Source organism: Manis pentadactyla, chromosome 2 (genome assembly GCF_030020395.1).
Source record: "Manis pentadactyla isolate mManPen7 chromosome 2, mManPen7.hap1, whole genome shotgun sequence".
Lineage (NCBI taxonomy): Eukaryota > Metazoa > Chordata > Mammalia > Pholidota > Manidae > Manis > Manis pentadactyla.
Genome location: NC_080020.1, coordinates 91,301,790 through 91,315,112, shown reverse-complemented (window position 1 = coordinate 91,315,112; position 13,323 = coordinate 91,301,790). Strand labels below are relative to the sequence as shown.

General features: G+C 32.9%; 1 protein-coding gene across 2 annotated transcripts in view; it reads right to left on the bottom strand.

Moving 5' to 3' along the window:
* The window catches only part of ADAMTS6 (ADAM metallopeptidase with thrombospondin type 1 motif 6), a 310,955-nt gene that overhangs the window by 165,867 nt on the left and 131,765 nt on the right, over positions 1-13,323 (bottom strand). For both annotated transcript variants that reach the window (XM_036887870.2, XM_036887871.2), the window contains exons 8-9: positions 10,070-10,113; positions 5,849-5,954 (exon numbers count right to left, since the gene is read on the bottom strand). In XM_036887870.2, coding sequence (XP_036743765.1) covers positions 5,849-5,954; positions 10,070-10,113 — 150 coding nt within the window. The remainder of the gene's footprint in view (positions 1-5,848; positions 5,955-10,069; positions 10,114-13,323) is intronic.

Sequence of the window (13,323 nt, the reverse complement as noted above, 5' to 3'; positions counted from 1 at the left end):
TTAAACGGTGCTCAACATCACTAATCATGTGAGAAATGAAAATCAAAAGCACAATGAGATATCACCCCACACCTGTTAAAATGGCTATTATAAAAAGGACAAGAGAGAAGAGACTACAGGTGCTGGCATGGATGTGGAGAAAAGGGAGCCCTTGTGCACTGTGGGTGGGAATGTAAATTGGTGCAGCCACTGTGGAAAACAATGTGGTGGGTCCTCAAAAAAGTAAGAATTGAACTACCATATGATCCAGAAAGCCCATTTCTGGATATATAGCCAAAGGAAATAATAACTATCTCAAACAGATAACCGTACCCCAATGTTCAATGTGGCATTATTCATAATAGCCAAGATATGGAAACAACCCAAGTGTCCATATTATATATATATAAAATGTGCGTGTATGTATACATATATGAGTGTGTGTTAAACATCCCACTTATGTGTGGAATCTAAAACACCAAACTCATAGAAACAGAAAGTAGATTTGTGGTTGCCAGGGGCTTGGGTGCGGGGGAAATGGGGAGATGTTGTTCAAAGTGTACAAACTTCCAGTCCTAAGATAAATAAATTCTAGAGGTCTCATGTAAATCATGATGACTATAGTTAACAGTTCTGTATTGTATACCTGAAAGTTGCTAAGAGAGTAGATCTTAAATGTTCTCACCACACACATACACATAAGTAATTATATGATGTGATGGATGTGTTGACTAACCCTATCATGGTAATCATTTTGCAATACATAAGTGTATCAAACCATCACGTTGTACACCTTAAACTTATATAATGTTATATGTCAATTATATCTCAATAAAGCTGGGAAAAAAGGGGAACACAAATTACAAATAACACAAATGAATGGTGTTATTTACATTACAGACATTTTAAAAAGACAATAAGAGAATATTATGAACAACTGTATGATAATAAATTTGACAATTTAGTTGGAATAACTAATACTTTGAAGGCCATAATTATCAAAAATAGAGTCAAAATATTTAGATAATATGTTATCCTATATCTAATTTAAAAAGTACATTATTAATTAATAATCTTCCCACAATGAAAATTCTGGGCTAAGATGGTTTCATTGGTGAATTCTATTAAACATTTAAGAACGATAACATCAACCTTATGTATACAAACTCTTCCAGAAAGTAAAATAGTTTCTAATTCAATGTAAAAAACTAACTTTATTTTGATACCAAAACTAGACAAAGACATTAAAAGAAAACTGCAAAACAATTTTTTTTAAACAAATTGTGTTGATAACTGGATACTCCTATGAGAAAAAAAAGGAAGCTTAACCCCTCCCTCACACCATACAAAAAATAATTATCTCAAGATGGATTATAGATTTTAATAAAGAAGTTAAAAGTGTAAAACTTCTAGACAAAAACATAGGGGAAAATTTTCATAATCTTGAAGCAGGCAAAGATTTTTTTAAGCACAAACACATGAAACTTAGAAAAAAAATTTTTAATTAGACTGCATCAAAATTTTGAAATTCTGCTTTTCACAGCACCATTAAAAAAATGAATGGCAAGCAACAGACTTGGAGAAAATATTCACATTATGTATACATATGATGAAGACTTTTACCCAGAATATACTGAAAACTCTTACAACTCAGTAAGAAAATACCTCAGTTTTTAAAAAATGGGAAAAGTCTTTGAGTATACAAAGAAGATAATGAATGACAAATAAGCACATGAAAAGATGCTCATCATCACCAACATCGTTATTTATCAGAAAATTAGATGATCAACTAATAGAAACAAGATACCACTAAAATGCATTATAATAGCTAAAATAAAAAAGATTACAATAACAAATGTCAGCAAGGATCTAAAGTAATCAGAACTCTCATAGATTGCTAGTGGGAATGCAAAAGGTTATATAGCCACTTTGAAAAGCAGTTTTTTTATTATAAGTAAAACGAACATATACCATACTATGAGCAGTACCACCCAAGAGAAAGCATATGTCCATACAAATACTTGTACATGGATGTTCATAATAGTTCTACTCATAATAGCCCCAAATGAGAAAAAAACTAAAATTTGATATGTGCTATTTTGATATGGAATACTATTCAAGAAAAAAAGAGTATTGATACACACAATAACATGGATGAATCTCAAAACTATTGTGTTAAGGGAAAGAAGCTACACACAAAAGAGTGCCCACTGTATAAGTCACTTATAAGAAACTACAGAAAAGACAAGTTTAATCTATAGTTATAGAAAGTAGATCTGTGTTTGTCTGAGCCAGGGAAAGGAGGAGAAAGGTGAAGATTGAGTGTAATAAAGGAACTTTTTCAGATAATGGAAATGTTGATATCTTGATTGTGGTAGTTACATAGTTACATATACTTGTCAAAATTCATAAAACTGTACACAAAATGGATGCATATTTATTATATGTAAATTACACCTAAATAATGCTTTAAAATGTACTCATGGGAAAGTAAACCCTTCTAGAAAATAGAATACTTCTTAACTCATTTTATAAGGCTAACATTATTTCAACACAAAAACCAGACAAAAGCATTAAAGTCCCAAGTATCTCAGCTCATATGTTTATTATGAACCTTCTATTATTAAAGCACAACACTGATCAAGCATTTAAAGACATTGAGGTACTTGCAGCAGGAGAAGGGAAGTTCAGAGTAAAGAAAACAGTAATAGGGTAATCTAACACAGGTAATTTAATGTGCAATTTTATGCTGAGGTCTTGCCATATTTCCTCTTTTAAAAAATATCCATGAAAAAGATTCATAACCAGTCTTCTATAGGACGTATATCCCTATTGATAAGATCAAACACTGATATTGATTTCTAATAGCAAGACCGATAAATCCCTGCAGCTTTCAATACAATTTTTAGCACTTCTTTAATTTTTATCAAAGTCAGAGTTATAGTTTACTCAATCACTATTAATGAATAAATGAATTTATTATTTAATCTAAAGGATTTATGATATTAGGAACTCCTCTTTTTTGTGAAAAAAATCACACACATATATTAGAGTAGCATAATGAACTCCCATGCACACATAATCAGGATTATTTAATTCAAGATGTTGCTATTCTTGCATTATCTTTCTCCTATTTTCCCTTTATCTTTCTCCTATTTTCCCTTTCTTGTAAAAGCAAATCTCAAATATCCTGTCACTTGAGTTCTGCATACTTCAATATGCATCCTTAAAAAATATTTTTAAGATCTCTTCTTAAAATTATTTACTGTTGTATAGTGTAGATACATTAGATAGCCTCAATATACTAGAGGTCTGGTTGAATTCTTGCCACCCTTCTTCAACATCATAATTTTTTTCAATTTCTGATGCTACAGCAACTTCATAATTTATCTTAAAAATTTTTCAAAGAATTCTTTTCTAATAAGGTTTCATTAAGTGTCTTTGGCTTATAGCCTACATTAAAGTTAGATAAGTCATTTAAATACAGCATAAACCTCAAATTTTCATTTGACAAGGAAATTAATTTCTTGTTTTCACAGAGGCATGGAGAGAAATAAAAGTGGTCACCATCAACTAACCAAGAAAAAAGTCATCCTATAGCTGTTTAAAATGGATGTTATATTCTTACACAACCATACACTGAATGCAAAACCATATGGTATACAATTTGAAGAAAAGTAGACAATATCCACACAGTCTAGTGACCCAGTACTTCTCAGTAATTCACACTCAAATATTCTTCACTGTGGTGAATCTACACAGATCATCGTATCACTTAACATCCATCCTACCAAACAATGCAAGTTAAAAAAGTTCAGTAGACTTTATCTGAAGATGGATTTGATGATTTATCATGGCTATTGCTTTGCTTCCGGAAGAACAGAGAATACAGTACTTTAATGACAACATTAGTTTGTGCCAGAGTTGACTTGCTAAGTTCCTTAAGGCTAACCCTTAAGATCTTAAAGGCAAGTAAAGGGATCTTCAACCACGAAACAGATTTTCCCTAACTGACCAAATAGCAATCTGACATATTGAAAAAGATAGTATGTTAAACACAACCTGCCTAGTTGTCTGGGGAAAAGGGGATAAGGGATAGGGACACAGTAATCAACTGGGCAAGACAAGAAAGCTGACTTTTAGCCTATCAGATAACATTTTTGAATGGAAGCATTTCTTCTGGCTCTCAATATAAAGTATTTTGTGGATTCCCCTCCCCCCATTTTAACATTCACAGTATCAAGCAAGAATTAGCTGTGAAATAAAGTTACTCCAAGGCACCTAAATCTTAAAAGCTATATACTACTTCTCTTTGACAATTCTTCTACATTAGGTTCAAACCATCCATCTTAAGAAGAATTAAAAGGAATTACCCATAAGGCCAACAACAACAAAAATGTTTAGGAATCCCAAGAGTATCTCAGTTAGAATTTTAATGAAAGATACAAAGAGAGATAAACTCTCACCTCAGCCATTTAAGCACATACAAGAATGGGAGGTATGATGCATATGTTGACACTGACTAACTTGTGACTGCATGAGGTAACAGTGCTGTCATACACGCATTATTCATTCACTGTGTGTTACTTGTCCTAACCTTTCAACTTAATTGAATCTAACAGAACCTATTAAATTCAGTCTGGTTGCATAAGATTATGACAGTCATTAATGAGCCAGATTTTTAAGTGCATTGAAAGATAAACTGACTGCTTAAGAGGGCTTTTCTCTTTTGTTCCCCTGCTGTTTATTGCAGTGGAAACTAGAATACCAATATTTTTAGGACTTCATTAAAAGTGTAATACTAACTTTTCCCCATGCCTGAATCAAGTCAGGTTTGAAATTTGCTGGTTACATGAATTTACACATAAATCAATACTAATCTGGTAAAATTTTAATTACAGTTTTCAGAATAATGCAACAGACTGACCCAATTTTACTCTCCAGCTTGAAGGGGAAAAAAAAAGCTGAACTACAGATTTATCTCAAGAATGACCTCTGAGGCAAGTATATAATAAACATCATTTTTATTTGTTCTTTTTCCCCCATCCATTTCTCTACTGAAAACGCAGACTGTAAAATTTAAATCATACAAATGTCAAAAGTTCTTGCAAACAGGCTGCTTGTTTTAGTTAAAAATGTTTGACTACCCTTTTAAAGTTTTCAAACTTCTCTCCATCCACATGAGGAGGTTTTTACATGTACTATTACCTGTTTGAAATAAAGAAAAGGTTTTATTGCTATGTCAGGTGGGGATGGGGGTGCATAGGACAGCTTTTGACATAATTTACTTAAAACAAATATAAAAACTCCAGATCCTCTTACAAAGGAGTGAGGATGATATCTCAGAAAAAAACATCAGTTTTTTTCCAGTGGTAGACAAGTACACCTGAAAATACAAGTCATGCAGCAATGGCTGCACAAACTTTATGTCTGGGAAAGGTATGCTCACAGTTATTGGAAGAGTGACAACTCAAAGTGCATTTTATGGTAATGGTGTCAATGATGATTTAAAAATATATAGGCATTGTCACTTGAGGAAAAGAAAGATAATTTAAACAATTTGACATCAAGAAGCCAGGTGTTGAGTAGACCATGCTAAAGCTAAATTATTTCAAATGCATGTAACAAAACTTAAGTGTGGTGCATTTACCACTCTGGGGGTTCTAGTTATTAAATCAGAAAGATTATTTAACAAATCTCCAGTTCTTAGGATGATTTACTCCAATACACCAAACGATAACATTCTCTATTGGAATCAGACAAAAAGACAGTAAAATATGGTGGCGCCCAGGCACTCCACACAGTAGTTTTGAGTTGCTCAAAAGAGCGGAGTTCTGAAATTTATTTTGATTTTCTTAAACTCACTCACTTGTGACCAATCTCATGTGCAATGGTAAAAGCTGAACCCAGGCCAATGTCTTCATTAATGCTGCAGCTCCTCTCAGGCTCACACATTCCAGCCACAGAGGCCAAGCCTGAATAAACAGAAGGAGACACAAAGGGTCAAGCCAAGGTGTTTCAGTCTTAAAAAGCCCATACTTATAAATGCCTGGATTCTTTTTAATAACCTCCATGCACAGAAGGAGCAGTTGGCAAAAGGTTAACTTTCTAGTCATTTGCAAAATCACTGGGGGGAGTTTCACTTTGCCGGCTAGACATTAATATTTTTTGAACTGCAGTCAGTGCTGGAAAATGTCTAGACTAGGGGTTAGATTTATAAATTTTACTTCTGGTAACTTGGGACCACCTAGTAACTTGAGCCAGAAGAGGGAATTCAAGAAAGCATTTCTATTTTAACATTCTTCAGGCTGTAGAAAGCAAAATATATCCACATTATTTTTCTAAAGAGATCTGTTTAAGTTTAGTGGGTTCATAAAAATATACAAGCAACTTTTTAGTTACCAAAAAAAGGGAATCCCAAATGGTTTTTTAAAATGACATTTTTTAAATGAGTGATTCAAAAGAGAAGAGGAAAAAAACTGTTGATGGGACAGTTTCGCATTTTCAGAACTTTTCTGAAATTAGCTCTGATAGTGATGCAACAATTTCTTGAAGTATTTTAATGAAAGGAAAGTCATTCACACATCAGCATAGTTATCCTTCCTCCCATCCCCCCTCAAGGCATTGCAGTTTTACTAATAAAAATCTATGGTGTTAATTCGCTGATTCTAGTGAAATGTTGTTACTTGAGGTATTCTTCCCTTGAGAATTTTAGTATGCAAAAGCTTTAATATTTACTTCCAAATGTGTATCATGATCTGAGACGTAGAACATAACTTTAAAACAGTGCTTAGAAAATAGAACTTCATGCGAAAGATAAAATGTCATGTGTTATAAAGAAAGAGATGCCAGGTCTTACTTAATACATATAGGGACAAAAGTTATACAGAAGTTGAAGGAAAAGCAGTAGTATATGTTAGTAGTCTACTATCGTCACCCAAATATTAATAGTTGTCTTCCACCAAAAGTGATTTCAATCCAATGAATACTTATTTAGTGTAATAATTCATGTTCTGTTCTAGGTACAATTTCCCAGTTGCACTAATTTAGAACAGTAAAAGCTATTCAATTCATATTTTCACTGATAAGAAAGCTCTAGAAATTATTTCTCTGTATCTTTTAATTTAAAATATCAGCATAATAACCACACTGAAACAGAGTTGAGGTCAGTGTTGGATTTGCTAATTGTTTGCTTTTCCTGCTGTTTTCTGTGGAAGGCACGAGAGCTGGGGAAGGGACTCTGATTTCTGTTTCACAGTTATAAATGCTAGTGTTATGCTGCCCTTCCGTTCACTTAGAAGTCTTGGGACCTGAAGCAACTTCAGGTCTTGGGAAGTGAAAAGATGGACTAATTGGGGCAAGGTGACGGAATCTTTTTTGGTTAATAAAAAATATTTAATAAATGTTAGTTCCAAACTCCACTGAGAGACAGACAAAGAGAAGAAGAATACAAAAAAGGTTTGCAATATGTTATCTGGCTTTAAAAAGCTATTGGGTTCATATGGTTTAGGATATGAAAAGAACAAAGCCCTTGAATACTGTTTTTGTTTTGAGCTTTATGAAATTCATTTAAAAAATTACTATAAGTAATTATTCTTAAATTGACATTTCTTATAACTTCCCAAAACATAATATTCCTTAGATGAGCTTTTGTTTGTTGTTATTGTTGTTGCTTGCCATGTGCCTTGTGGCTGTATTTTTAATTGAGAATTGTCAATGACTACCCAAGGTGTATTTGTACACAGATTTACCTCTGCATCTGATATAAAATCGTTAACGCCATTAAAAGAACAACTTAAGAAAACGAATTTGGGAAATTATTACTTGTTGAAAACATAAGGTAAACCTTAACTAAAATAAAAGAATAATTTAGACACTAATATATTTTCACAACACCCACTATTTTCTGTATTCCTAAAAAATTGAAGCTGTCAAAGTTCTTAACTGTGGTTGTATTAACAGGGGTTTGATTACTATTTGGGTCATTTAGATTTCCTCAGTTTGATGGCTACAGTTTGCACCCTTAAATCTACTTAGCCATGTTACAAATGGTCATCAGAGGTACTCAGCAAGAGAATATACAAGAATCAGCATAAAAACCAACATGAAAGTTACCAGGATGACCACTCAAAAAAAAAAACCTGCCCAATTCTGTACTGATAATATATTTTCCATATATGAAGGTGGATACATGCATATATAAATATATATATATATATAATATACAGTTCATTCAGGTTTCATTATAAGAGATAGTATAAAAGACAGTTTATAATGGTTTATAATTTGAAAAATAATTTATAATGAGCTTGAAAATACACTGACATGTGCCCTAGTATTACCGTTTTGATTCTAGAAATTAATAAACTATTAAAATTGTGACACATTATCTTGAAAAAGAATAAAAGGAGAGGTAGGGTAGGAATATAAACCAAATCTACTTTGCAAAAATGACAACAAAATACTAGGCAGTGTTATTACTAATGTCCCGATGAATTACATATCTCAGTATACCTCAAGAAGCAGATAAGAATATGTAAAGATATATACGTGTGTGTATATACACACATATATATTTCCTCAAAATATACACATATACTAGAAAACCATAAGCTCTAGCTTGTACCTTCTTTGAGGCTTAGTGTCTAGTTTACCTAAAATTGATTAAGCACTTAGTAAATGCTTATAGATTTTGAAAAATAACAGAGGGTCAGTTAAACAGTATAGATAATTTCTATATTGCATAATAAAACCAGTTCATTTTTTATAGTACTTCTTTACTTAAAACCTTTATATTTTCTTCCTTCAATGATTTTAACAATATCCCTGAACATAAGGGCAGCTTACTCCTACTTCATAGATAAGAAAATAGAGGAACAAAGGGCTAAGTAAACTGTAAAAGGCAATGGATGCACAGTGCCAGTTGTCAGTTCCAGTTCAGGATCCCTTCCATTGGACTATGTTGGTCATGTTAACCTAAAACACTACGAAGAAAATCTTAGAAATCAGATCTCTCAGCAAAGACAGCTCTTTTTGCATTATGTTTTTTAACTAGCAAACTTCTCCACCATAATACTGATCATTGACTGATTGGGATTTCTTCTGTAGCCTTAAATCCTGAGGGAAATGGGGTAAGAGAAGACTGAAAAGGCAGGTAAAATCAAGAAATTTTAATCTCTGAAGAGATAAATTCGCTGAACTCCCCAGGAAATTGGGTTACACCTTTCTCCAACCTTTACTTTAATGTGGTCTTCCCCAAATTTTTATGAGGTGCATGGGAATAGATTCCATAATTATTTCTTTACAGATAAAAAAATTGAGACTTGTAATACAGAAACTGGAGAATTCATCTTTGGTTGCTTAACTTCTAAGTCTGTAAAAAGTCTCTATGACACTAAAACAATTATAGAAAAAAAGTCTCCTGTTTTTTAAAATAACTCTAATTGCTTAATAATTTAGTCTATTTGAAGCTACCCTTTGTATTAGCAGGTAACTTTTAACCTGCATGAAGTTATGCTCTACAACAAAATAATTTTTTAAATTCTAGACTGCAGAAATGCTTTTAAAAAATATATTTGTAAAGCACAAGAAAGATTAATTTTGTCCTTTCTGCTGCTGACTGCAATATTTTATCAAATTGTTTTCCTCTTTGCAGTTACTAAAACTTTCCAATAATAATTAATGGAGATATCCCTTTCCACCAAATTGCAACAAAAGAAGTATAGTTCTTAATGCCGCTCCTTGAAGTATCCCCCACTTTTTTCCCTTTTTCCTAGCCTGAGATTTGAAGATGCTGGTGGCTTTAATCTGCTCTCAAACCCCTTGGTCTCTTTGGAAAATACTGAGATGGATTATAAGAAAATGAGCGGTAACTTTTGATTGTTTGATGTTTTCATTTTGAAACATCTTTTAAGTTATTTTTAATCATCATTCTGTTTGTTTCCTAGTAAGTGACATATCTACCAAGGTCACGTTTAGCCATTTATAGGAGTAAATTCAGATGTGCCAGAAAGGAAAATGACCAAGTTAATAAAAAGTAAAGCCGTTGGACCAACAATCTGAACTATCCTTCCTTTTAAAAAAAACTTACCTAGTGTTCCACAGGGCTTATTTTTATAAGTGCAGATATCATACCTATAGAGGAGAAAAAAAAAAAAGAGATGAAATTTGTAATCTGATTAAATTTGTAAGATATTTTCATATATTCATCACATTTCTTTCTTGGAGCTCTGGTTGTCAGACCACAATGAATGCAATTACTAGCAGCCGGCTGGCGTGCCGGCATTCTCAGCACTCAAGGAGACACCAGCTGCACCACACTCACAGCCTCTGGCTGCAAGCCAATGGGACACCTGCCAGTAAGAAAGAAAGGTCAAAGTGGATTTTTGTAATTGCGAGTTCCATAAAACCATCTACCATACTGTTTTGAAGCTTGACTAGCTTGTCTGAAGCGTGCTACTGCTTGTACAAAAAGCAAGACTGGTGGCTTTTTATTCTCAATCACTTTTGAACTTTCTGGAATAATTTCTTATTATAGCCACAGACTGTATTTTACACTTCTGAACCAAAAGCACTATTTAGGTTTCCTTCAACTCTAACACAGGCTCTTGTTTAAAAAAAAAATTGTGCAATACAGAAACAGGAATAAAATTGATATCACACATATCACATAGTATTCCTAGTTGTATACCAGCCATTAAGTATGGCTAACATACAAATATTTGTAAGTGATTTTATAAACAGCTAAACAAACAGCTCAATAGTAAGCTTTCCTAATGTTGGTCAGACTTATTCTAATGCTGTACTGCATCATAACTCACTACAAAAGATGGATTCTATGAAGTGATGTTGCATATTTTAAAATATAGTACATTTAGAAAACTAAACCAATATTGAAGTGAACATTTATTTTAAGCATTTTTACACTGTCCTTGTAAACCACTCTCTAAAACCAAAATTATTGTTTCTAAAGTGAGTATAAAAAATCAATTTAAAAAGACCAAATATTTTTATGTCTTTTATGCAAGAAATGAAAAGTTTTTTAGGTAAAAAATAAAATTTCACAAACTACAGGAAAATCCAAGTTGTTAAAATTTCTCTTTAATTGTATATAAATAATGGTTAGTCCCTATTACTGGGGAAAGAGTTAGTAATTAATTCCATTCTCGTTCATTAGATCAAAATGCATTTTCAAGAAACAAATGTCAACCAGTATACCACTGTGTTGTTGAACTCATTAAAATCGCTGGAGATTTGATTTGCCTCTTTTCAGAATTTCAAACTCTTCATCTTCTTCACTTAACATTGAGGAAAAGATTTCCTCTCTTGCATACCTTTCTCTTCTGACCATTCATATTCTCATCCCCTTTCTTTTCTTGTAGTTGGCAAACCATGAGACTGCAGTATCTGCAATCATACAATCTCCAACGTTAAGATATGAAGAGGGTACTTAGTGTATTTGCCAAAGCACTAGAAAATATATTCTGCAGGTCATGATCACTTTATGTTGTTATCCTAGTGTATAATGTCTATGACGTTACATAGACCCAAGTCATACCAACAGTCTTCAAGAAAACGTAAACAAAAACTTTTTATGGACAATGCAGATACAAATGTTTAAATGGAACCTATTTCCAAAATCCTCACCTTCCATATGTGTCCTTTCCTAAAACTGATCTGAGAATGCATTTGCAAGCCACTAGTTTTCCTGCCCTCTTTTGCCTTCCACAATAGCCCTGTTTCTACTTCATACAGAGAGTATACTCCTCACCTATCCCAAACCTTGTGGCGCATTGCCCACTGGTGTACTTCCCCAGAGGATAGTGCAAAGAGATAATTCAAGAAGGCATCAATCCTGGGGTATAATCCCTTACGAGCAAAGCCAGAAAAACTGAAGGAGAGGATGCTTATTTCACTATGGCAACTCTGTCTTTCTGCCAGTCTAACTACATATATCAATCTATATATCTACTCAGTTAGAATTCAGAAGTGAGATGGTTGTCATGGAGTGAATTAGCATGTTCGTTTGATCTAAAAAATGAAGTCAGGCTTGTTATTGACAGACATTAAGTCTCACTCAGCTAAGTAGTCTGGCAATGAGGACTGATTTAGCCAATCAGATTATATGGTGAACATTTTTCAGGATTCAGTGATATAGGCAACTCCAATGTTTTGACAAAATTTATTTAAAGTATATGTTACTTATTAAGGCATATATACAATATATAATGTTTTAAACTATAGCCTCCATAGCTACTTTCACTTATGATAAAAAGTATTTTAGACATCAACTTTAAAATAGGCAAAGAATGCAAAATATGCAAAAAAAACCACCCCAATTTATATTCCCACCTCATAGCAGTCCTTTCTCTTCTCATTGCTCTCATTTTGCCTATACTTTCATGTTACACTCATGATGAATACTATTTCATTCTGTCAAAACTGCCCAAATACTTATATAAGGGGTAAAGCCCATCAGCAAATAATTCAAGCTAAAGCACCTTAGACTAAGGTAACTGTATTTTTATTTTCTTAGCTTTCCCCTATCATCCAGCACAGCTATAGAATTCTCCATAAGATATTCTAAAGGGAGAAGACATGCCATTTCCTCATGGCTTTTGCATTCAATTAATACTGTAATCTTTTCTATTCTATATTCACAGAGAGCAATTCTGATCTATGCATTACCTTTTATAACAAGTACTGAAGAGGAATTTATTTATATTCATTCTTTCATACATGGATTTGCTGAGCATCTATCATATGCCCAGGTACAGTGCCAAATATTAGATCTAAAGATGGATAAATAAGTTATTATCTACTTGGGAAAAGGCATATAAGCAGATAAGTTATAAAATAATGTGGAAATATCATTAAATAAATGTAAGAAATTAAACTTATACATAGTAGAGCCAATATTTGTTCATTATTATAATGAAGATCATTGCCATAGCGAAGTTATATACAAAATGCTATGGCAGTACAGAGGAAGGAATGATTCCACAAAAGAAAAATAGGAACAGATTCGTATAGGACATAACATCTGAAATAGATTTCAAAGATTTAGCCAGATAAAACAGAAAAGTAAAGGCATTCCAGGGAGAGAAAAGACTAAATCAAAGGAACAGTGTCTGGAAAGGGCATAGCACAGCAGAGAACTATGAGAAGTCCAGAGAGGCTGGAATATTGAATGTATAAGGCTAAAATATCAGAAAATAAATGTAGAGAGCTGTTGTTGGGGAGACAGATTATTAAGTACCTTGAATGCCAAACCAGACTTATTCTGTCCTATAGGCAAAAGAAACATAGAATATAGCTCACATAGTAGGACATTTTTTAAAAATA